The following is a 24,384-nucleotide window of genomic DNA, read 5'->3' on the forward strand; positions in this document are numbered from 1 at the left end:
TCCAGGTTGAGCTGTTGCTCAACATCTTAGCTGTAGAGGGCAGTGTCACTGGCCCTCATATGTGGGATCCGAACCGGGGCCCTCTGGCATCCCAAGTCTGCTCTTAACCAACACGCCACTCCGCCGGCCCTTGTTTGTTTATTTTTAGCTGAGCCATCCTGCCACCTGTTGGCAGCTCAGCAGCAGCTCAGCTCTGGCCGGGAATCGAACTGGCGTGTATGTATGTTTTTTTAACATCATTTCGCTCACTTATCTGACATGGTCCAAAGCCTAATTTCTCCAATTATCTCCCCCCAAATAGCTGTTGCATGTTTTTCCAATCTAAAATTGAATCCAAGATCACGCATACTGCATTTGGCTGCCATATCTCTTTAGTCTCTTCTAATCTGGAACAGCTCCCTTATCTTTCTTGTTTTGTCTTTTTGTCTTTTTGAAGAGCCCCAGCCACGTGTCCTACGGGCAGTCCCACTTTCTGGATTTGCCTAGTGTTTTCTCATGATTAGATTCTGGTCTTGTACTTAAAGAATACTCCCTAGGTGACACTGTGTCCTTCTTAGTACATCTCATCAGGGGTCCCATGATCAGTGATGCTAACTTTGTCCACTGAGTTAAGGAGTGTATTAGTTTGATTGGGCTGCCATAACAGAATACCACAGACTGAGTGGTTAAAGAACAAAAATTTGTTTTCTCACAGTTCTGGAAGCTGAGAAAGTTTGAGAAAAAGGTGTCAGCAGGATTGATTTCATTCTGAGGCCTCTCTCCTTGGCTTGTTGTTGGCCATCTTCTCCCTTTGTCTTCACATGGTCTTCCCTCTGTGCTTGTCTGTGTCCTGATCTCTTCACCTTAAGAGGACACCACTCATATTGCATTAGGACCGATCCGTATGACCTCATGCTGAAGTACTGGGGGTTAAGACTTCAACATATGAATTTAGTGGGGAGACACACAATTCAACCCATAACAGGAAATGAGTGCCAGATCTCTCTGCCATAAAGGTGCCTTTCCCTCTTTGAATTATGACATCATCTGTGGGTGGTGCTTTGAAACCCTTTGAGCAACCTGTCTCCAATAATCTTTCACCCAATGCTTTTAGCACCTCTTCTTGATCCTTGCTGAATCATTGGATTTATTTGTACTATTCTATTTATGGCAGTTGACACTGGTTTTCTACTCCCTGGAGAGAAATGACATTTCCTGTTTAAATAAATGTGTTGATTTAAAGAAAATTAAGTAGCTAAAAGCACAGGTGATATGTGAACATGCAACAAATATGGGAAAGTGAAACTCAAATGGAAGATGTTTGGAGTATTGGGTATTAGGGCTTCGGGGTCACACTTGGCCTCTCTTTCGCTCCGGAGCTCTGGGCTTTGTGCTGGATGCCTCTTCTTGGGCTCTCACTCCCATGGTGCCCCAAACTGGCCATAGCGTTTTCCAGAAATGTGCTCCTCCTTCTAGTCCCCATCTCAAGGGCTCCCCACAATCCCCCAGTCCTTAGGCGAGATCCCTGGGCCTTGTCCTGGACACCTCTCTCTCCCCTCTTCTACCCATCCCATCCTCCTTTTCCATGGTTATAACCCGGTTCTGATCCAAAGTCCCCTCACCCCATACTCCCTGCCTCCAATCCTGGGGATCCCCTACAATATGGCCCACATGGCAACCAGAAGGAAATTTTTTAAATAGATCATAATTCCACCTCTCAGGCCAGAACTTAGGTTTTAAGAAATGCAGTTTTAATTTTGATATCTACGTTGAGATCTTGTCTCACGATGGTAAGAGGAAATTGTAACATGGGTGGAAAATGTAATCCTTTTTAACACCATCACCACCTGGTTTGTCATCAGGCCTAGTCACCCAAGTTACCTGGAGACAACCCACCCTTCAGATCTTGAGGCCTCTTTTCATCCCAAAGTTCTATCATTTTCCTAGGCCACAGTCACAAGGCCCCATCTCACTCTAGGAGAAAGCCTGAGTCTTTTCCAGGGCCGCACTTGAGGCCCACAAGGCCCCATATGACCTGCCGGACTCTCACCTCCTCCCACTGGCCCCCTCACTCACCTGCTCCAGCTTCAGGGGCCTCCTTACTGTTCCCCACAACCACCAGGCACGGCCCACCTCAGAGCTTTGTCTGACTTTGCTCTGCCTAGAACTCTCCCCAAGATGCATGCTATCTGATTCCCTTGCCTCTTGCAGGGTTTTCCTCAAGTGTCACCCTCTCTATGACTTCTTGTAAAGTACAACCTCCCTTCCTGTTTTATTTTATTTTTAATATGATACTACACATCAGTGATTCTCAGCCGCAACTTGTTAAAAATGAAAATTCTAGAAATGAACCCTGGCACGTATGGTTAAATGATTTTCCACAAGGGTGCCCAGATCATTCAGTGCGGAAAGGACAGTCTTTTCAACAAATTGTGTTGGAAAACAGTATAGATTACCACATGCAAAAGAGTGAAATTGGGCCCTTACCTAACACCATGTACAAAAATTAACCTAAAATGGATCAAAAACATAAAGGTAAGAACTAAAACTATAAAACTCTTAGAAGAAAATGTAAGGGAAAAGCTTCATGATGTTGAATTTGGCAGTGATTTCTTGGATATGACACCAAAAGAAAAAATGAATAAATTGGACTATATCAAAATAAAAACTTCTATGCATCAAAGGAAACAATGAACAGAGTGAAAAAGCAACCCACAGAATGGGAGAAAATATTTGCAAATCATAAGGGGTGAAGATCCAGAATACACACTGAATTCCCAAAACTCAGCCACCAAAAAAACCCCAGCCCATTTAAAAATGGGCACAGGACTTAAATGGATATCTCTACAAAGAAGATAAACAAATGACTAATAGGCATATGAAAAGATGCTAAACATCACCAATCATCAGGGAAATGCAAATCCAAACACGCCACACCTAACAGTGTGAAGGAGCACTGTAGGTTTTGTCTATTTATTCTCTGGCTCTCCTCCCCAACCCCCACCCCAGTATGGATACTACCTAATGCTTAGTAGCTTGTATGCCTGTTGGAGGAGGTCATGGAGAAGACGTGACCTCTTGTTGACCAAGAGCTGGACCCAGGCAATCAGAGGCCCCTCACCCCATCCAGTCCCTGTACTGGATGTACAGTTCCAGTACATCCCTGGAATGTACTTCTGTCCACTCTTCCCACACTGGGCTCTGTTCCAAGGACATAGCCTTAAGAGACAAAGGTGTTGAAACCATCTGGATAGCATATGTGACTGAGCCCAGTTAAGGCCACTATGTAAACTTTTAAGATTCTAGTGGGCGGGTGTGGAGATCTATTTGTCTTTCAGATGCCCAGGACAAGCATCAAAAGTTCCCTTGCTTATTAAAATCACCACCTACCAATCTGGAGTGGTCTGCTTCTTTCTTCAGTCTCTCCTTGACCTCTGTGTACAGGGGCCAGTTTGGGAACGAAGGATGCCACAACCTTAGGAGGTAAAGATTGCATTATCAGCATCCCCTTTTTACAGAGTAAGACAGAGATAAGAGGACTTGCCTAAGGTCACACGGCTAGGAAAGGGCAGAGCCAGGATGTGGACCCAGGCCATCTGTCTTCTGAGTACATATGTGCTCCCAACCTCTAAACCGTATCACCTGTGCTGAGAGAGAATCTAAGATAAATCTCAGCTCCCGAGGGTGGGAATTTTGAGTGCCTCATTTGATAAGACAGGGGGAATTGTAATGGTAGCACTAAAATCTTCTATTCTGTGATTTGGACCTCTGGTGTAATTCAATTCACAACTGGTTAGGGAGCAGCCACAACATTTACTATACATTTACTATGCAATTTCAGTGTTTCTATTCACTTCGGCCCAGTGCTGGCCCTATTACTTAGGAGAGGTTTTACATCTGTATGGGATCCATTCCTGGCTCCAACTTAAATCTAGTGTACATAACATATGCAAAGGTTGCCATAACCAGTTTAACCACACCTTCCCCTATCCCAACGGACAAAGGTGAACTCAATAGAAAGTTCCACTACAGGCCAAAGCATCCTGGTTAGAAAATATAAAACTTCAGACGAAACAAAGACTCAAGGCAGTAGTCTCCAGCAGACTTTGCCCAGCCGACCCTCCTCTCACTTTAAATCGTCCTCCTGTATTTCTGCCTCATGAATTCTTCCATAACCCACGAGCGAGCAGCCACAACATTGTTCACTGTGACTCCCCAGTGCCTAGAACAGGGCCTGATACAGGATAGTTCCCAACAAATATTTGTTGAATGAAAGGATGAGTGAATTAAAATAAAGACTGAATTGTGCTCGCTTCGGCAGCACATATACTAAAATTGGAATGATACAGAGAATATTAGCATGGCCCCTGAGCAAGGATGACACGCAAATTCATGAAGCGTTCCATATTTTTAAGCTGAAGTAGAATAATATTGAATGCCAACTATAATTAAATATATATAATTATGATTATATATAATTATATATCTACATATCTATATAGTCACGGAATGTGGAGTACAGCATAGGGAAGATAGTGGTATGTCACATCCCGCACGACATAAGCAGTGGGAGAACGAGAGGGTTAAGAAATAAAAGAAACAGTAGTCAAGAGTTAAATGAGTGTGAGGCCAAGGGTCTCCAGTCTCGTGGACTAAGAGCCCTGAATCAGGCTAACACACCACTTTTATTTCTCTCCACCTACCCAGAAGTAGCATTGTTCTCTCCACAGTCTGTGAGTCTCATTCCTGAGAACTTGCTCAAGCCAGATTACCCATGCCTGCAAGCTGCTATTACTGAGCGTCCGCCTATGGCAATAAGACAGATGCTCTGCCTTCACACACCCTATATGCACAGGACCCCAGGAAGATAAGATTATTGTGCAGAGGACAGATACTATCTTCCCAAGCAGGTTGAGGGAAGGAATGTAGCTACAGAGGTAGAAAACCTCCAGTCTTTTTGGGGTGCGAGTGAGGGCTCATGCCCACCTCTGTCAGCCCTGAGATTTCTCCTAATGGCCTCCACACGACCGTGCCTGTCTTAGGTTGTTCCTCCCCCGAGGAATCTTACCCATCATTGACTAACCGGCCATCCTTTGGAGCCAAACAGGGAGATACAAGGTGTATGAGCAGTGTCCTCAAAAGGGTCAGTTTAGGGTTAAGTGCGGGGGGACAGACGGCTGGACAGCTGCGTGGCAACAGTGGTATTGTAACAGCTATATACGATGTTAGAGGGGTAGTAGATTGGGTGGGTTATCACTTTGTGAGGGGTGTAAATGTCTAACTATTACATTGATTTGTACACCTGAAACTAATTTTAAAAATGCATATAGAAAAATAAAAAAAAACCTGAATTGCAACCAGTCTATTATTATTATTATTATTATTATTATTATTATTATTATTATTATTAAATGACACCATGGTACAACTGCTTTGGAAAATAACTTGTGGTTTCTTAAAATGTTAAATATATACCTACCTTATGATCCAGGCATTCCACTCCTTGGTATATACGCTGGAAAAATGAAATGTCCACACAAGGATTTGTACACCAGTGTTCATATCACCTTTTTTTGTAATTGCCAAAAACTAGAAATAATCCAAGTGTCCATCAATGGGCGACTCGATAAACAAATTGCAGTGACTTAAACTATTCCATGGAATAGTACTCAGAAATAAAAAGAATGAATTCTTGTTCAACATGTATGAATTTTAAAATAATTATGTTGAATGAAAGAAGCCAGACATGAGAGTACATATTATATAATTTCACTCTAGAAAATGCAAACTAAGCAGCAGTGTGAGAAAGCAGATCAGTGGTTGTCTGGGTGTGTGTGTGTGTGTGTGTGTGTGTGTGTAGGGGTGAGGGATAAAGGGGTTACCAAGAGGCACGAAGAAACTTAGGGATAATGGATGTGTTCATTATCTTATGGTCATTACCTTAATTGCAGTGGTGTTTTCACAGGTTTATTCATAAGTCAAAACTCATCAACTTGTATACTTTAAATATGTGTGGTTTCTTGTATGTCAGCTATACCTCAGTAAAGCTGGGGGAAAACATGTCACAACTGTGTAGTGCAGCTGAGAACTTTTCCTCTACCGGCTGGCTTTACCCACTGGTCCTTGAGGGCATCTGATTTTCAACCCGAGGCCTAGTAGACCATGCAGCTATTTCCTCTTGGAGCCCTGAAGGGACTTTAAAAAAAAAAAAAAAAGCCAGTCTATTTCCGCTTTTGGGTCAGTCACACTTCTCTCCTGAGACCCTGAGCCCACAGGGGACCAATTTCTTGAATGGGGGAAGAGAAAAATGAGAATGTACATAGGGAAAAAAGAAGCCCAGCAGATGGGAACATGGCGGGCTCACCCACCATGGGAAGGCGGAGTGGGTGGTGAAGACGCAGGAGGAGGGTGGATGTGGTAGAAGGTGGCTCTGGTTCTCTAAGGAAACAAGAAGAAGGTCGCTGCTGAGCGTGAGGATAAGGAAGAAGCTGTTGGAGGTTTGAGGAAGTCTGATATGTCATCTGGGAGAGTCAAGAGAAGGCATGTAGACCAATTTGCTGGGCAGCATTGTGGGTCCACTCCAAGGCAGTGGGCATGAATTTAAGGTGAGACCAGTTAGCACGGGTGCATATTTTTCTCCATCCACATTCCGCTGCACAGAAGCAGGCATGCAATAGGTGGAGTCTTAGATTTAGCCAGGACGGTGGTTTTGCCAGATGAGCAGGATGGAGAGGGGTAATTGCGTAGAGAGTGAGCATAAGGGGCGATTATAATGGCTTGTCAACGAATTTAACCTGTGTGAAGGCAATGAGAGGGCTGAGGGGTTGTGGAAAGGCGGTAGGGCCAATGGATTGTTGAGTTGAGCTGAAAGGAATAAACTAGAAAAACAGGTGATAGGTAGAGGGCAAGATGCATGAAATAAGGTTCTGAAGAGGCTGTGGTTATTAAGACAAGGTCTAGGTAAAGAGTTAAAGGAGGACTGGATCACTGAAGGAGAGGAGTCCTAGGAACCAAGAGGCCAGCATGGTCTGAGGATCACCTACCTGCATATAGAAATCACCAAGAATGAGGATAGGAGCAGGGGCAGTAGCAGGGAGCTAGGAGATAAAATCGTGAAGAAGTGAAGAGTAGTGATCATTATCAACTGATGAACAGATAAACAAAATACGGCATATCCATACAGTGGAATAGTATTTGGCCAAAAAAAAGGAATGAAGTACATCCTACAACATGAGTGAACATTGAAAACAATGCTAAATAAAAGAAGCCAGACACAACAGGTCACATACTGTATGATTCCACTTATATGAAATGTCCAGAAGAGGCAAAATCCATATAGATGGAAACTATGTTAGGGGTTGAAGGGAGGTGACTATTAATGTGTATGGAGTTTCTTTGGGGGCGGCGGGGGGGGGGTGATGAAAATGTCCTGGAATTAGACAGTGGTGATGGTTGCACAACTTTGTGAATATACAAAACAGCATGCCCTGTGGGCTCTGTTTTCAAAACAGATCTACAACCTGCCCACTTCAACCCCTCCGCAGCCTGCACCCTGACCCCATGCATCTCCTTCTCCAACCTGTTCCATTGAATTGCCCTCCTGTCTTCCTGCTCTCACCCCACCTCACACAGTCTGTTTCCCACACCCACATCGTGCAGCCACAGGGCTTCTGTGAATACCTGGGCCAGATCAGGGCCCTCCCCTACTCGGAACCCCCCTGTGGCTCCACTTCAGAATCAAAGTCAAAGTCCTCCCCATGGCCCATGGGGCCTCTCATAGACCACCCCTTCCTCCATCTCTTTGACAGCATCACTTACCTATTTACCCCTCACTCACTCTACTTCAGCCACAAAGGCCTCTAGCAATTCCTGGAACACAGTAGGCACATTTTCACCTCAGGGCCTTTGCGTTGGCTATACTCTCTGCTTGAAATGCTATTCCCACAATATCCACATGACTCCCTCTTTCTCCTGCTGCTTGTCTTTGCTAAAATGTCACCTTCTCAGTGAGGCTACCCCTGAATGCCTTTTTGAGCTTAGTAAACTTCCCTCATACACTCCTCATCCTCCCTCCCTGTTTATTTTCTTCACAGCAGTTATCGACATCTGATATTTTACTTATGTATTTGTATTGTCCATCTCTTTCACTAGAATGTAACCCCCAGAAGGAGGGATTTTTTTTCTTCCATATCTTAGTCACCATTTTATCTCAGATGCCCTAAATAGTGATGGCTCAATAAACATCTATTGATTTTCTGCTGCCATCTTGGTTCCACATTCCCCCACCCCCCCACCCCCATTCCCTGCACAAAATGCCCAGTGAAGCCACAGAAACCATCCCTGCTACAGAGCAGGAGTTGCCAGTGTGCTGAGACAGTGTCTGTAACAGAATGAATCAGTATCAGAACTCAAGGAACAAGATTCCACACAGAAAACCACACAACAAAGGCCAGCTGGCAGTAGCAGCTGAAATCCATGAAGAAACAGTCAGTAAAGCGAAACAGAACCGGAGTGAAAACAAGGCACAGAAGCCTATGTCCAAACTAGGTCTTCGACAGGTTACAGGGGTTACTAGGGTCACTATCCAGAAATCTAAGAATATCCTGTTTGTCATCACAAAACCAGATGTCTACACAGCCCAGCTTCAGATACCTACCTAGTTTTTGGAGAAGCCAAGATCAAGGATTTATCTCAGCAAGCACAACAAGCAGCTGCTGAGAAATTCAAAGTTCAAGGTGAAGATGTCTCAAGAAAACACACAGACTCCAACTGTACAAGAGGAGAGCGAAGAGGAAGAGGTTGGTGAAACAGGGGTGGAAGTTAAGGACATAAAATTGGTCATGTCACAAGCAAATGTGTGGAAAGCAAAGGCAGTCTGAGCCCTGAAGAACAACAGTAATGATATTGTAAATGCTATTATGGAATTAAGAATGTAACCATCTAAAAGCAAGCACCTATTTTTGGTGTTTCAAAAGATTAACTGCAGCTTGGTTTGAAATCTGTTTCTATCATTAATAAAGTTATGGCTTCTTGTGGGATGAAAAAGTTAAAACAAAAAATAAACATCTGTTGAATGAATGAATGACCCCAGGGTAGGTCCTTAGAGGGATTAAAATATACCCATTTCTGGCCCCCAAAGAGCCCAGATTCTAGCAAGGAGATAGAAATTAAGCAAGCAACCAGATATCTGCGTGTGGCACTAAGAGCAAAGAGGGAGATAAATGGGGAGCCAAGATTATAACTGTGTATGGGGTGTAACTAGGCTAGGGGGGTCAGGAGGTGACATTCGAGTCAAGGTCTGTCAGGTGAGGAGCAAAGATTGGGAGAAGAGTACTCTAGGCAGAGGGAACAGCCAGTGCAAAGTCAGGAATGAGCTTTGGCCATTCGATGACAGAGGGAAAGCCAATGTTCGTGCCACGGTGGGAAAAGTGGAAAGGGTTAGGCATCCTAGGTTTAGATGGACCTACCAGGGTCAGATTATGACTTGCGGGGGTTAATGAAGGGATCATCTTGCCTTCATAGGCTGCCTAGCTGTGATTTTCAACTGGTCTTTCCCCTCTCTGGGCCTCAGTTTTACCTCACCTGTGAAATGGGGGTAAGCCTGACATCTCTGCTTCCAGACTTTTCAGCACTCCTCAAGACTACTCCCGTGAGGCAGGTGCTATTACCATCCTCCTATTGGATGAGGAAACAGAGGCCCAAAAAGGCTAAATCACTTTCTCAAGGCCACAGAGATAATAGGTACGGCCTTCGTATTTGAACCCCCATTAGTCTGTCCCCAAGGCCTGTGCCCTTAACCTCCATTGCATAATGTAGCCCCCATAATTATAATAGAACTGCAGTGCAGTGCTTATGTCTTTGGTGGCAGACAATCAGGCTATGCCACTTAAAAGTGGTGCTATCATGGGCTTGAACCCATTTTCCCATTTGTACAATGTGCACCCCAATATTTACTTCAACTAACAGAACTTTGGCTGACTAGGAGGAATGAGGCATGATTCCCCAACCAACTACACAACTTTTTGTGAGAGAAGTGGGGGGGTTAAGGGGTTGGGGATGTTTGGCGAACAGGGACACAGAGCCCGAATGCAGCGGCCCTAAAGTCTCCCCCATCCTTTTTTGCGTTATTTCCTCCATTCAATCGCGGAGCAACTCCCGGTCTGTCCCCCCAGTCCCCCGACATTTTTTTTTCCAGGCTGAAAAGAGGTCGTGGGCCCTTTAAGGCCTGTCCCTCCCTCTCCCCAAACTTCCCAGTGTCTGCTCTCTTTTCGATTCCGGACGGCCAGCCAAGCTCGCCGCCGAGCTGGTAGGGGCTGGGGGCGAGGGGTCGGGGAGCGGGTGCGGGGGGGATCAGTGGGAGGCGCCATCGGTGGGAGGCGCCACCCGTCGCCCGCAGCCGCCGCCCGAGACCTAGGCGGGGAGGGGCAGAGGCTGGGAACGCGGGGGTGCAGATACTGCGGCCACCGGGTCACCCTCCTTGGGTGCGCGCGGGTAGGCGAGCAGTCGGGAACTACTGCGCGGGAGACTGCTCAGCCACGTCCTGTCCAAGCGCGCCGGCGCAAGGGGCGTCCCGGCCTGGCGCGGGGGCGGGGAGGGGAGGGGCTCCTCTCTCCCCCTCCCCCCACCGCATTCCTCTGACGTCTTGGACCTCGCGATCCCGCCCTTCAGTGGGACCAGCCCCGCCTCACGTGTTGAAGGCGCGGCACCGCCCCCCACCTCTGTTCTGCCGGCCTTTTCGGATTTTCCCAGTATGACTGGGAGCTGATTTAGATCCCCATCTCATCAGCTCCCAAAATCGACGTTCTTATCTCCCCAAACCGGCGAACCCAACCAGGTCTGTCCCACTCTCTAGTGCCACTGACCCCCATTTCAAACTGAGTTTCCAGGAGGACCCCTATTTCGGGAACCTACTTTCACTCGGGTGGAAAGGTTCCGGAGCATCTTTGGGGGCGTTCCCCACTACTCTATCCTCATTTTCTAAGTGCAGTGTCCCCCCAGTGGGCAGCCCCCTAACGTTAGAGCCCTTAGAGAGGGATCCTGCATCAGCTCCCGACCCCGACCCCTGGTTCCAGCTGTTGGGCGTCTTTGGACCCTAGACTGAGAGGAAGGACATTTTCTGGGGGGTGGCCCTCGGTCCCGAAGGCAGGTCTCCGGATGCTGAGAACATCATTAACGACTCCCGTTTGCCGAGCGCTAGCACTGTACCGGGTGCCATACCGGGAGTCCGATAGGCGGGCCAGCCCCACTAATGCCGAGGCAGGGACCATCGCTCCCTCGCCCATAATTGTGAAAACCATTGGCTGGGGTGCTCAGGAGTTATTATAGAGGAAGCCCCGGGGGTCTGGGCTGGTAGGGGCGAGGAAGGATTTTCAGAGTAAACTGAGACCGCAAGGACGAGAGGAATTATTCCCTCGATCCGGCAGGAGAGTGAGTGGAAAAGTATACTGGGTGGAAGTGGCTGCCCAGGGCAAAGATCGAGAGGTGCGGGAGATGCTTCCCCTTGTGCAAACTGAGTTACTGCGGCTGAATTTAGAGATGGAGTTGTGAAATGACGCCGGCGAACTGGACAGGGTCCGAAGACAGTTGGCAGCAGCAAATGGTTTTATACTGACGGAAAAGATCAAATTTGTGTTAAAAAAAATTCTTCCGGCATTGTGAAGGTTAGAGGTGGAGAGGAAAAGGGTACAGTGATGGGGACAGAGCTGCATTGGTAGTTGCCCCTCTGGTGTAGTCTTCCAGCGCTGCACACAGCAGTCACTCAATAAATACTCGGGGTACTCCGCTCTTTTAGAGGGTCACCCCGCCTCCGGAGGCGCCCGAAAGCATATTCACGCATGCGTTCTCGTCTCCAACCCTCTCCTAGACTGCGCCAAAGAGGGCCTGGAATGGGTTACCCTTTTTCACCAAATCAGAGACCACCAGTGGCCCTACCGTCTGGTGAGGGAGACGCTGAAGATAGGCATTTGCAGTAGCCACTGGAGAGGAAAGTCGGGGGGGGGGGACTTCCTTGTCTTCTCGCGGGGTGTCGCGGACAGCTAGAGTCGTTGTGACTGGAAGACTAACAGCTTCTGGTTTGATGGATTAGCAAGAAAACCAATGAAAGTAGGAAGGAGGCGGGACTTTTCAGGAGCATGGGGTGCGCGGTACCAGAAATCCGACCTATCAAATTGGAGTTTATTTTAAGGCACAGGGTCGGCGATATGACTGGCAGAAAGCGCTCGCTTATAAGGAGTGTCCTAGACAAACGGGGGCGGGCACTGTAGCAGAACGGCGAGGGCTTTATCCAATAGGTGCGCAAGGCGTGCGGAGGCTTCCCCTCCCCCCGCGGCGGGACCAGTGGCTCCCCCTATCGGGTGGGGGCGGCGGGTGACGGGCGTGTCCCTCCCCCAATGAGAGGCGGGGGGAGGCGGGTTCTGCGCCGCCATGTCGCGGAGGCTGCTGCCCCGGGCGGAGAAGCGGCGTCGGCGGCTCGAGCAGAGGCAGCAGCCGGAGGAGCAGCGGAGGCGGTCGGGAGCGATGGTGAAGATGGCGGCGGCGGGCGGCGGAGGCGGCGGTGGCCGCTACTACGGCGGCGGCAGTGAGGGCGGCCGGGCCCCTAAGCGGCTGAAGACTGACAACGCTGGCGACCAGCACGGAGGCGGTGGCGGCGGTGGCGGAGGAGCTGGGGCGGCGGGCGGCGGCGGCGGGGTGAGGCCAAGGCCTTGGGCCCGGGACGGCCGGGAATGAGAAAATTTCCTACCTTGAGGATTTGGGGGGGGGGGGAGCTCTGCGCACGCGCCCATGCACTCGCGCCATTGACTGGGGTGGGGGAGGGGCAGGCGTTAGGCAAACGGCTGGGTTTGCGCAAGGACAGGCGCTTGCGTGCGCGCTATTCAGAGCGGGGTGTGGGGAACGGAGGAAACAGCTCGCGCTGCGGGTGACTTAATGCGCAGGCGCCGCGGACTGGTTTGCGGCGGCGGCGACGGAGAAGGCGGGTGGCGGGCACGCGGCCGGGCCGTTTTTTTTTTTTCCGCGTTTTCTTCTCTGGCCCCATGCGCAGGCGCATTTCTTCCGCCTGGGCCTCGTGGGCGGTTGGGGGCCACCGCGTGAGCAGCAATCGGTGCGGGGGCGGGGGTCGTCTCCACGCCTGAGTGGGGAATTTTGCTCGACCACTATTTGGTCTTTATAGCGTCATGGTTTGTCTGGAAACAAATCGATGTGTTTGAGGATATTGCCCCAGAGCAGAGTATGTCCCTGTTTTTGTGGGCATTGAAAACGGGAAGACAGACTTGTGAAAGGTCGTCTTAGCCGTTTAGGAATTGAGCCAAGTTTTGGAGCGATCACAACTTTGCTTAAAATTTTGGGGAGTTAACTGGGTGCAGAAGGTTTGATGAGCCAAAATGGTCCCTGAGGGTAGGCCATTTGGAAGGGATTCAGCTCTTTACCCTGAAAAGACCACCAGTTCATTCTGGCTTGGAGCCCATTGCCTCCTCCCAAGTTCATCAAGTCCTCTCCCGGTCAGCCATTTGCAGAGATTTCCAGGATTTAGCTGCGATCTGTACTATGATTTACTAGTGTTGTAATCTGTGCCAGGCCTTGTTCCACACATTTTAAAGGTGTCTTAATTGAATCAGTAACATCTATGAGATAGGGGATGGTAGTGCATACAGCTAGTGAGGGGAGGCTCCGGGATTAGAACAGGGCTGTGGAACCGCTGAACTGGTAACACATCGGGCTGTTTGTGCCTCTTGTGGTTTGTGTAGTTCATTCCTGAAATAGAATCCATTCTGCCCCTGTTCCATGGGCTTTTCTGCCCTGTGGTTCAGGGTCTAGGAGAGGTGGAAAAAGTTACTTTACTCCTGATCCCCAAAGGGCTCTCTCTGTCTGGTAGAAGGATACTTCCCCTGGGAAAGGAACTGTCTTGATTTTCATGGTATGGTTTGGAGTTTTTCTCCGTACTGAAAGACCTTTCTCACTCTTTTTTCCTTAGTCTGTCCCGGGTAGTGTTTTCTACATAGATTTTGGTGGGAGAGTGATTAAAGACTAGACATGGTTAAGACTGGCCTGACTGCCACAGCTTCTGGGGCACATGATTTTTTGCCCTGCTTCTGGACCTGGGGATGAGTGGTGAGGTACAGTAATGGTCGGCTGGGTGATGATGGTAGCTTTCTGTATTGAGAGAAGGGCAAAGAAGCTGGAGTGGGTGCAAAGGGGTGACCTGATTCAGACTGCAGCAGAGAATTATATGGGTCCTTCCTGGCAGTGGTGTTCACTGCCCTAGTCATTCTTTTCCCACATTTTTTTGATGAGTGAGAAGAGGGGTTCTGGGAGGAATGTAAGATAATGGCACTTGACTGGCCCTCGATTCTGCCTTCTTCAGAAGCTATAGCAAGAGGCATTAGACAAGTGGCCACCCATTCTGGGCCTCTGCTAGCCCAGAATCCTTTTGGGGTGATTAGCTTGAATTGCTGTCCCTTGTTGTTTGTATCTATGTGTCCTTCCAGGGTAACACTCAACTGTTTTATCTGACTGTGTGCCCAACAATACAGAGGCCAGTGGGCCACCATTTTCTACAGCAGGAAATGAAGTCTTGTTTTTGCTTCCTATCTCAGGAGAACTACGATGATCCACACAAAACCCCTGCCTCCCCAGTTGTCCATATCAGGGGCCTGATTGACGGCGTAGTGGAAGCTGACCTTGTGGAGGCCTTGCAAGAGTTTGGACCTATCAGGTATTCTACTCACACATCAAAGGTTGAGTATACAGAGAAGTCAACTTTTTGATGCTGTGTGTGTGTCACTGGTTTCTGGTTGAAAGTGACTTGGTCAGTTTGGTCAGGGTTCTTTGGCTAGGTCCTGGGGTTCCTCTGTTCTTGGGGTTGGCCATTGTATTTTGAATCAGATGATGGCAAATGCCGTGTCCTTTTCTCCTTCCTTCCTTTTTCTCTGCTTTGTAGTTCTTAGCATTCCTTCATTCAGTAAATTCTTACTGTGTATGTGGCACATATTAAGTACTGGGAATAGAGCAGTGAACAAAACTGCCTTGGACTTCGTCCAGATAGTTGTCCATCTGGAGTTATTGGTACTGTGACAGGGGAAGCTCTAGGGGTCTGTGGGAAGTATTTGACTGGAGTAAGGAAGGGGTCAGGAAGGAAGGCTTCCCAGAAGAGATGATGCCAAAGCTACACCTCTTTTGCTTGTCCTGCCATTTATGGCAAAGGGTATGCAGGTCAGGAAACTAGGATGGTACAGAGAAGTCCAGAGGCCAGGGAGGGGTCGGTTCATGGGAAATTGAAGCCATCCTCCCATTCTTGCCTCCACCCCCTGAGAGGACTGAACCTGTGTTCTCTCTGCCAGCTATGTGGTGGTGATGCCGAAAAAGAGACAGGCGTTGGTAGAGTTTGAAGACGTGCTGGGAGCTTGCAACGCCGTAAACTACGCAGCCGACAACCAGATCTATATTGCTGGTCATCCGGCTTTTGTCAATTACTCAACCAGTCAGAAGATCTCCCGCCCCGGGGACTCAGATGACTCCCGGAGCGTCAACAGTGTGCTTCTCTTTACTATCCTGAACCCCATCTATTCCATTACCACGGTGCGTGCCAGCAGGCATTCCTTTTTGGCTCCTCTGTGAGAGCTCCCTTCTCTTTTTGTCCCCTCCCCTGAGCCAGACTGACCTGCCAGTGCTCATTTATCTTGCCCATTTTTGCCTTTACAGGATGTTCTTTATACTATCTGTAACCCATGTGGCCCTGTCCAGAGAATTGTCATATTCCGGAAGAATGGAGTCCAGGCCATGGTGGAATATCCTTTGCTAGGAAGCAGGTGTCCAATGGGGTTGGAGACTTTATCAGGGCTGGACAGGGCGCCGTTCTTTCAATCAGCGTGTTATCTACTGAATGCTTGCCATGTAGAGCCCACAGTCTAATGGGAGGGGCCATCAGGAAACAAGTAATCAGTGGTACAGTTTGAAAGTGCAGAGTGTAAATAAAGCATTGTGAAAAGAAAGAACAATGTTATGAGATAATTAGGGGAAAGATTTACAAAGGGACCTGGGAAGCTCTCTAAAGAGGTGATATCCCATTTCCATGAGGAGGTAGGAGCTGGTGTTCAAGGTGGAGGAACCAGCTTCTGCAGAGGTCCCCAGGTGGGCAAGAGGATAGTGTTGGAGAAAGTGAATGCCCTGACAGCTGAAAAGGAACAGACACAGGAGAGGGTTCGCTATGGACTTGAAAGAAGTTAAGAGTGTCTTAGGCAGTGGTGTGAAGTTTGGGTTGGTGAAGTAGGAAGCCACTGATGGGCTTTCAGGGCAGGAACATAATCTGGTTGACATTTCAGAGCATGTTTAAGCTCAGAGCACACTGGGCTAAAGAAGACAGTGGCTTGGCCTGGAGCGGTGGTAGGGGAGGTTGCTCTACCTCTGGGCTGGTGGGGTGGGAATACAGATCATGAGGTCACTGGCCAGTGACTGTTCACCCAGAGCAGCACTCCAGCCCATCTCCATGCGAGTGGCGGGTGGCTGTGGCACTGAACTAACCCCAGAACCCATGTGTAACACAGTCTTTGGATGCTACCTTGTCCTCATTCCTCTGGGACAGCTTTAAATCCTTTTCCGAAGATGGACTTTCCTTAACTGTACTCACATTTGACTCTGTGCAGAGTGCCCAGCGGGCCAAGGCCTCACTCAATGGGGCTGACATCTACTCAGGCTGTTGCACTCTGAAGATCGAGTATGCGAAGGTAGGTCTGGGAAGTGACTGTCCCTTGTCAGCTTTTACATGTGCTAGGGCCTGGCTGATCTTAAGCTTTGTCTTGTCCCTACAGCCTACACGCTTGAACGTGTTCAAGAATGATCAGGATACTTGGGACTATACAAACCCTAATCTCAGTGGACAAGGTAATCCTGATGGCTACTTTGTTCTAAACATACCCGCCTTGCCTTCATTCAACTAGCGCACTTCATAGACCTGGGCTCAGGGTTATGTAATGCCATTGGGCTCCCTATGGACATGGGGTGGGGGTGGGGGGGGCCTTGGGTCAGCTCTTAGAAAAGACACTGGTGGGAGAGGGTGAGTGAGGGGCCTCCATAGGTCCTAGCTGCTGCTTGGGGCCCTTTGTTGTGGTTCGGGGTGCAGACTTAAGGTAGAGGTTTGGATGGGGTGGGGAGCCGGGCCTCGCTGAGCACTGGGCATGGTGATGGCTTGTAAACCAGTAGCAGTTCCCAAAGGGATTCTGCTGCTTCCCTTCTAGGAGCCTACTTAAGGTCGCTGACTCCATTCTCACTGGGCCAGGAATGGTTTTCTTGCTCTTCACTACTGAGAGGGTCTGGTGGGGGTTGGGCAGATTGGGGAGGTGATAATGGCTCCTGGGCCCTTGCAGCAGAGCCTTTAAGCAAGTTGACCCTGTGAAGGTGAAACCCTGGATTGGATCAGGGCGGACATGCCTCACCTCACTTGTAGAGGATACTCAGCTTTTCTGCGGGGGGCCCAAATGGACAATCCCCTTCCTAGAATCTGTCAAGAATGATTTGCCTTGGATAGGAAGGAGAGGTGGAGGATTGCCTTTGAAAAGCAGCAGTTCCTCCTCAACAAGACCGTCCATCTCTGTCTTGGTCTGATACATCGGACTAGGCCATGGGCTGAGGGAGGAGGCTGGTTGCTGACATCTCACAGGCCCTGGGGGACCAGGGGCCCCCATTTCTAGCCAGGCCTGTCTTATTCGCCCTTGCAGCTGGGAAGCAGTGGGCGGGGTGGGCTAGACTCTCCCCCAGGACCCTCAAGAGGGGCACTGTGGGCCTGGCTGCTCCCTGCAGAGGTCAGAGGCAAATTGGTGACCAAGTGAATGTACCAGAGCGGGCAATGGCATTACATGACTGCTAACAGAAACATGGCAACCAACCATTTCTTCTCCAAGGAACATAAATAGAAGATGTGCAGACCGGCAGGGGCTAGTGGCAGGGGCTGGCTGTGCATTGGTTTTGATGCCTCTCAGTTTTGGCTGCCCCAAGGCTGGGGGTCAAAAACGAGAGCTGATGAGGTAACCAGGAGTGAGGGCGGTGCTTCGCCACCCCCTCGGGAACCATACTTCAGCGGCTCTGCCTCTGCACATTGCTCACCAACACACAGGGTAGAAACCACTAGCTCTTCCTGGAGAGAACAGAACATGCAGCCTCCACCACGTCCCCAGAAACAGCTGCAGACTTGAGCTCACTACATCAAGAACACCACACCGCGCTCCAAGGAACAGCTACAAGCACAGAGACAGAGGCAGACAGAGACAAAGAAAGAGACGCAACATGGCAGCAGACACTGCTTTTTTTATTAAACATAAAAAAGAGGTCAAAATCCAAGCAAACTTGAACCCGAGAATGTACACAGAAGTAGGAAACACAGAGAACAGAGCTCTCAGCCAGCCAGCGGCGCTCTTTTCGGAGAACGTTTCACAGACTGAAGTAGATTCCATGGGCCTCCAAGACTATAGGATCCTCTCTCCATTCCTCGCCATATGGGTTTTGTTTTGTTTTTTAAGTCCTTTGGTTTGGGGAGGGCCTTCTTTTTTGTTGTTTTGATATTTTTATTTTTTCTGCAGTCAACGGCTGCCAACATAATCTGCACCAACTGGAGATCAGAAACCAAAAAAAAAAACTTAAACCACAACAAAATCAAAAAACCAAAACAGACCTAAAACCAGACAGCCAAACAGCTCAGAGGTACACAGTTACCTACTGGCGGGTAACCGGGCGCGCTCCCAAGGCCAAAAGCTCGGGCATAGTGGGGCCACTGGCACACTTCATAACCAGGAGACACGCACACGGAGCGCTACACAGCCAGAAGCACCGCACTGCAGCACACAATGTGAGGAGGTGACAACACGGAGGGACACTACCCACTTCATACACCTTTATTTTCCACTTTTCTGATATCTTCTGAGGACAGAACATCTGTGAGCCATTTTTTGATTTAATCAAAACATTGACTGTTAAAACAATTCTTTAAAAAAATTGTAGCGGATGTGTACTGTAACTTGTATTTATGACTGTAAAACCATGTGATGCAGGGTCGCAGTGTATGTTTGATGGGACGCCATCTTTCAGAACTGTGCTAACTCACTGTTGAAGCGTCCAATGGTAAGAGAAAAGACAGATTTGTTTTTTGTGACAAATGGACATTGTACTCTGTACTTCTGCTGTAAGTAGCCCTTTTCCATCTTTGTAATGACTGATTGTTGAAAACGAAATGTAGGCCGGGTGGCAGGAAAGGGCGGTGGTCTTGAGCCTTGGGTTTTGGAGTCAGCCAGACCTGGGTTCAAATCCCGGCTCAGCCACTGACTTGCTTTGTGACCTTGGGCCAAAATGTCTTTTAACTGCTCAGTTAAAAGTTTACTCAGTTTTCTTATCTGTAAAACGGGTCTAAACTAGTACGTACCTCAGGGTTGTTGTGAGGAATTTAAGAAGCGGTGATGTCTGTAAAGTGTTTAGCACAGTGTCTGCCACTCAAGTGCTAAATTAATGGCAGCAACTCTGAACAACAGCTGGGGTCAGGGGTGGATCTGCGCCATTGTCTGGGTCTGAGAATGTTGATGCCTTGTAAATGACTGCTCATGTGAACTGATTCTGACTTCGCCCTGCTTGTCCTTTCCTTCAGTCCCTTGGGTTGGATGTGACTAGGTGGGAGGGTAACTGGGAACAGGGTTGAGAGAGAAGGGGCCTAGAGAGTTGGATCTAGAGCTTCTAGAACCTTGGGGCTTTGGGGGCCAGGTGGTCTATTCTTTCTGCCCTTGCTGGGTTATTTTCTTGCTTTTAACCTCCTCTCCCTTCATTGGGAGTTAATTTAGAAAGCTGTTCTTGGCCCCCATAACCTATCAGCTTCTATGGCAGCTGCAAGTTCCCCAGAGGGCCCCAGAGCTTGGGCTTCCCATCAGGGCCAGGGCAGGTGAGAGAGCACCCAGAACCTGGCCTCACCCTTCACAGAGAAAGGAAAGCAGCCCAGTTAGTAAGGGCACGGGAGGCAGAGTGGGCTCCAGCTTTGGGCTTCAGGCCCATCCTGGGTCAGGCCACAGCAGGGAGACCCCAGCAGCCCTTGTGAGGAAGGGAGGGCTTTCAACCAGGCTCCCAGAGCTGAGGGACTTGGAGATTAGCCTCTAGTCAGGCGGGAAAGAGCTACCTATCTTTCCAGGTTAGCCTCTAACTGTTTCTCTGTCCACAGGTGACCCTGGCAGTAACCCTAACAAACGCCAGAGGCAGCCCCCTCTCCTGGGAGATCACCCCGCAGAATATGGTGAGGGCAGGGGGTTCCCCTCCGTGGACTCCCGTGGCTCATGTGCCCCTGCCCGCCGCCCGCCACGCAAATTCTCACCCGTCCTCCCTCTCTTTCCTTCCCACCCCCCAGGAGGGCCCCACGGTGGGTACCACAGCCATTACCATGATGAGGGCTACGGGCCCCCCCCACCTCACTACGAAGGGAGAAGGATGGGCCCACCAGTGGGGGGTCACCGCCGGGGCCCAAGTCGCTACGGTCCCCAGTATGGGCATCCCCCACCCCCTCCCCCACCACCCGAGTATGGCCCCCACGCCGACAGCCCTGTGCTCATGGTCTATGGCTTGGATCAATCTAAGATGAACTGTGACCGAGTCTTCAATATCTTCTGCTTGTACGGCAATGTGGAGAAGGTGAGCTGCTGCTGGGTCCACTGTATTCCTTGTAGACCTGGCACGCCCCGGGGAGGCCCTGAGCCTTGTGGCTTGTGGTCAGTGAAGAAGAGCCAGAGGTGGCCTGGCTGGGAGCAGGCTGATCCGGAGAGGGTAACTCGCGTAATTGGATGACCCGCAGGCAGATTTTGTTTGGTCCTCACTGTATGTGGGTGTTTTATTTTTGAATTTTCAATGTTCTAAAACCAGGACTAGGACATGAAAGTACAATATTTAACATTACATGAATATTGTAGTTTATGAAACGTACCCATTATATTGTGTTGTTAGAAAAGTTATAATGTGGTTTTTTTTATGTTTTTCGTTGCAAAAATGCATCATGACTTTTCTGACAACCCAGTAGTTAAAGATTGTATGAGGATTTTCTTCAGAAAATTTCAAATAATCTGGCAACATTTGGCCGCCTGCTGTGTCTGGGATAGTTGATAGGCTGGTTGGTGACTGTCTTTGCAGATTGGGTGGTTTCTTTCAAACCCAGCAGAAGGAAGCCTTTGGGTTTGCAGCCCCTTGCTAGGCCCGTTAATAATGATAGTAGCAGCTAATACAAGTTAAGTGTTCTTCCTATACCAGGCACTGTTAAAAGTGCTTTACATGTTGTAACTTGTTTAATTTTCATATGAATCCTTAGTGAGGCAGCTGGGGGAAATGAAGGCATGGAGGATGAGTGATGCCCAGTTCACAGACCTTTTTGTGGAAGCAAGACTCAGCTAGATAGCCTGGCTTCAGAACCAACACTACTGTTTTTCAGTGTTTTTATACTGTAACCCACATAAATATTTTATGTCAGGACCCAGTATCTAGATAAATTTGTTACTTAACAGAAAAACCTTTATGAGAAAAGCTGTTTTTGTTTTTGTTTTATATTCTGCATGTCTTTTGATGTTTTCGTTTTTTTACTATGCCCACTGTTTTTTGTTGTGCTTCATTAAGTGACCCACTTATGGGTAATGTCCTGTGTTTATAAAAACACTGCCTATGCTCTGCTGCCTACCTTGAGTCAAGCACTCTCCATGGGCCAACCATGCTTCTCTGTTCTCCTGGTTCTCCATTCAAAAGTGAGGATGTGGAATCCTAAATCCAGAGCAGGAGTTCTAACTAAGAAGGGGCAGGAGAAGGGTCCAGCTAGGCAGTGGTGCTGACCACGGCTGCTCTCCCTAAGGTGAAATTTATGAAAAGCAAGCCGGGGGCCGCCATGGTAGAGATGGCTGATGGCTATGCTGTGGACCGGGCCATTACCCACCTCAACAACAACTTCATGTTCGGGCAGAAGCTGAAAGTCTGGTAGGTGCCCAGTCTCCCCGGGCTAGGGTGCATTGGCAAGGGACTGAGGAGAGAAGGGAAGGAGGATGGTGCCCAGCAGAGTAGCGCAGAGGTGCTTATTCAGTCAAGTGGCAGTGGTGTGGCGGGTGTTCCCAGGAGTTCCTCTGAAGCAGTGGGTGAAAGTGTCACCCTCGCCTCAGCTGTGGTGTAATGCCCCGAGGCACACAGCTTGCTCTCAGACAAGAGCCCACAGTGGAGGGCCTGCTGGCAGAGAACATTAGGTCTGACAAAGGTTCCCCTCCTAGTGTCTCCAAGCAACCGGCCATCATGCCTGGTCAATCATATGGGCTAGAAGACGGGTCCTCCAGTTATAAAGACTTCAGTGAATCAAGGAACAATCGGTTCTCCACTCCGGAGCAGGCAGCCAAGAACCGCATCCAACACCCTAGCAACGTGCTGCACTTCTTCAATGCCCCTCTGGAGGTGACTGAGGAGAACTTCTTTGAGGTGGGTGCCATGGAGTTGGTCCCTCACCACAACCATCTGAGTAGGCCATTCATTTTAGTCTTTCAACAAACACCTGTTGAGCTGCTCTGCCAGGCCCTGGGTTGAATACAGTAGGACCAAGACAGACAGGCTGAGAATGACACCAGACTTCTAGAAACAATGGAGTTTGCCATGCTCTTTACGTTTTTGGCAAGCTAGGACAGCTGTGCTTTTCCTGGGAAAGATTCTCATTGAGTGGTGAATCTCAAAACATCCCTGCAGTCAGGCAGACCCACCCTTTTGGTGCCTAGATAACATCTGAAGGGAGGAGCTGTTAAGGGCAATGTGAGAGGGAACTAGGGCAAGAAATCTGACTGCTAGAATGGGACTTGGGACTTTAATTCATCAAACATTTACCTAGTGCCAACAGAAACCAAAAGAGCAGCTGAAGATGGGAAGTTTAAAAAGTAATTTCCTACAATAGTTCTTGGCAACAAATAGTTAGGAGCAGTGTTTCTAAACCTTTTAGGGCCACTAGGACACCTTAGCTAGTGTGTGATAAAAGCTTAGAAACTTTTCTCCAGGAAAATTTAAGCACCCACTTATGTAGGGCATGGTCTGTTAGAATTCTGCTAGTGGCACTCATGTTTCTCTGTTTACTATCTTGCAGATCTGTGATGAGCTGGGAGTGAAGCGGCCATCTTCTGTGAAAGTATTCTCAGGCAAAAGTGAGTAAACAGCTTTGTCTCCCTCCCCCATTCCTTGGTTGTAGATGGGTAGCTCCCTAGGTCCTGCTCAGGTCAACCTAAAACCTCTGCTTTCTGATCAGGTGAACGCAGCTCCTCTGGGCTGCTGGAGTGGGAGTCCAAGAGCGATGCCCTGGAGACTTTGGGCTTCCTGAACCATTACCAGATGAAAAACCCAAGTGAGTATCTGTGGATCCTGCAGTCATCCCCCTTGTGGCCTAATGGGTTGGCTGGCTTCAAGCCAGAGTTGTCCTTCCTGCCCTCGAGATAGAGCCTCAGAGAATTCCACTTTGTCACTGACACAGGACCTGTTCTTTAGCAGAGGAGCCTGATGTTCCCCATGGGAGGCCCAGCCTGGTTGCTTGCTGCCATCTACTCTGCCAGCTTGGGAGTTGCTCAGGCTTGTCCTCTAGGGAGTTGGTATTTTCTATGTCAGAAACTGCCAGTAACACCCAGCCGTGTCAGCCACAGAGGCTGGCTCAGATATAGTACCCAGGAAAGGGGTCATACTACTACCCAGCAGATAAAATTTGCCCACCCAATTCTTGAGGCAAGCCTGTTGCCCTGGGCCAGCCATGGAGCTAAGAATGGGATTCTCCGTGGGAGTAAAGGAAAAGACGAAGAAATGCCTTGTGTATTGGACTTGTTTTTAAGTCTCACATTGGGCAGTGACCCGTTAGACCCCTGTGGTTGAACTGTAGATAAAGATGTTTGCAAAATGAGGGGAACTGGGTGGGGGTAGCCTCCAGAGGGGCCCATCCAGACTTCTCTGTCCTCTCTTTTTCAGATGGTCCATACCCTTACACCCTGAAATTGTGTTTCTCTACCGCTCAGCACGCCTCGTAATTAGGTGCCGCCGAGGAAGAGTCCCGTCTAAGCAGGAAAACTTTTTTTTTTCCCCTTTATGCTGTTTTTTGTTTTGTTTTTTGTTTTTTCAAAAGTTCCTGTATTCCTTTTTTTTTTAATGCTAGGTTGGTAGAGGCTTAACCATAATGGTAACGCTGGAAGTCTGGAGGGGGAGGGGAAGGGAATTGATATCTCCCAAGATTAACCTTCACTTTTTAAAAATTATTGTACATGTGATTTTTTTTTTTCCCCGTTCATACATTTGTGCTGCCCATGTACTCTCTGCACATTTCAATAAAATGGTTTGGAAAATAAACATAGCACTTTCTGGGATTCCAGGGTGTGTCTGCTTCCCACCCACCTGGTGTTCTGAAGAGGGACA

General features: G+C 48.8%; 1 protein-coding gene and 1 pseudogene across 4 annotated transcripts; both read left to right on the forward strand.

Annotated features, from left to right (window-relative positions):
- The first annotated feature begins 8,291 nt into the window (after positions 1 to 8,291).
- On the forward strand, positions 8,292 to 8,915 carry LOC109395339 (nascent polypeptide-associated complex subunit alpha pseudogene; annotated as a pseudogene).
- A 1,331-nt stretch (positions 8,916 to 10,246) lies between these two features.
- On the forward strand, positions 10,247 to 24,335 carry HNRNPL (heterogeneous nuclear ribonucleoprotein L). Of its 4 annotated transcripts, none has more exons than XM_019666308.1 (13): positions 10,247 to 10,285; positions 14,571 to 14,689; positions 15,315 to 15,552; positions 15,676 to 15,761; positions 16,601 to 16,697; positions 16,782 to 16,854; positions 20,162 to 20,233; positions 20,345 to 20,625; positions 21,824 to 21,945; positions 22,230 to 22,431; positions 23,081 to 23,138; positions 23,240 to 23,335; positions 23,944 to 24,325. In XM_019666308.1, exons 3-13 carry the CDS (start codon positions 15,328 to 15,330, stop codon positions 24,000 to 24,002), a joined length of 1,371 nt encoding a protein of 456 aa, XP_019521853.1. In that variant the 5' UTR covers positions 10,247 to 10,285; positions 14,571 to 14,689; positions 15,315 to 15,327; the 3' UTR covers positions 24,003 to 24,325. The 4 variants fall into 4 exon arrangements, with proteins under 4 accessions (XP_019521853.1, XP_019521851.1, XP_019521852.1 ...); XM_019666306.1 differs by lacking the exon at positions 10,247 to 10,285 and adding an exon at positions 12,388 to 12,666; XM_019666307.1 differs by lacking the exon at positions 10,247 to 10,285 and adding an exon at positions 12,388 to 12,498.
- Positions 24,336 to 24,384: the final 49 nt, after the last annotated feature.

Source organism: Hipposideros armiger, unplaced genomic scaffold (genome assembly GCF_001890085.2).
Source record: "Hipposideros armiger isolate ML-2016 unplaced genomic scaffold, ASM189008v1 scaffold_466, whole genome shotgun sequence".
Classification (NCBI taxonomy): Eukaryota; Metazoa; Chordata; class Mammalia; order Chiroptera; family Hipposideridae; genus Hipposideros; species Hipposideros armiger.

Excerpts from the sequence above, each read along its gene's own strand:
- HNRNPL (XM_019666305.1), top strand. The coding sequence starts at position 12,403 with ATGTCGCGGAGGCTGCTGCCCCGGGCGGAGAAGCGGCGTCGGCGGCTC. Across the intron at positions 12,667-14,570 it reads CGGCGGGCGGCGGCGGCGGG|GAGAACTACGATGATCCACA; the intron begins GTGAGGCCAAGG and ends TTCCTATCTCAG. Across the intron at positions 21,946-22,229 it reads GGGCAGAAGCTGAAAGTCTG|TGTCTCCAAGCAACCGGCCA; the intron begins GTAGGTGCCCAG and ends TTCCCCTCCTAG.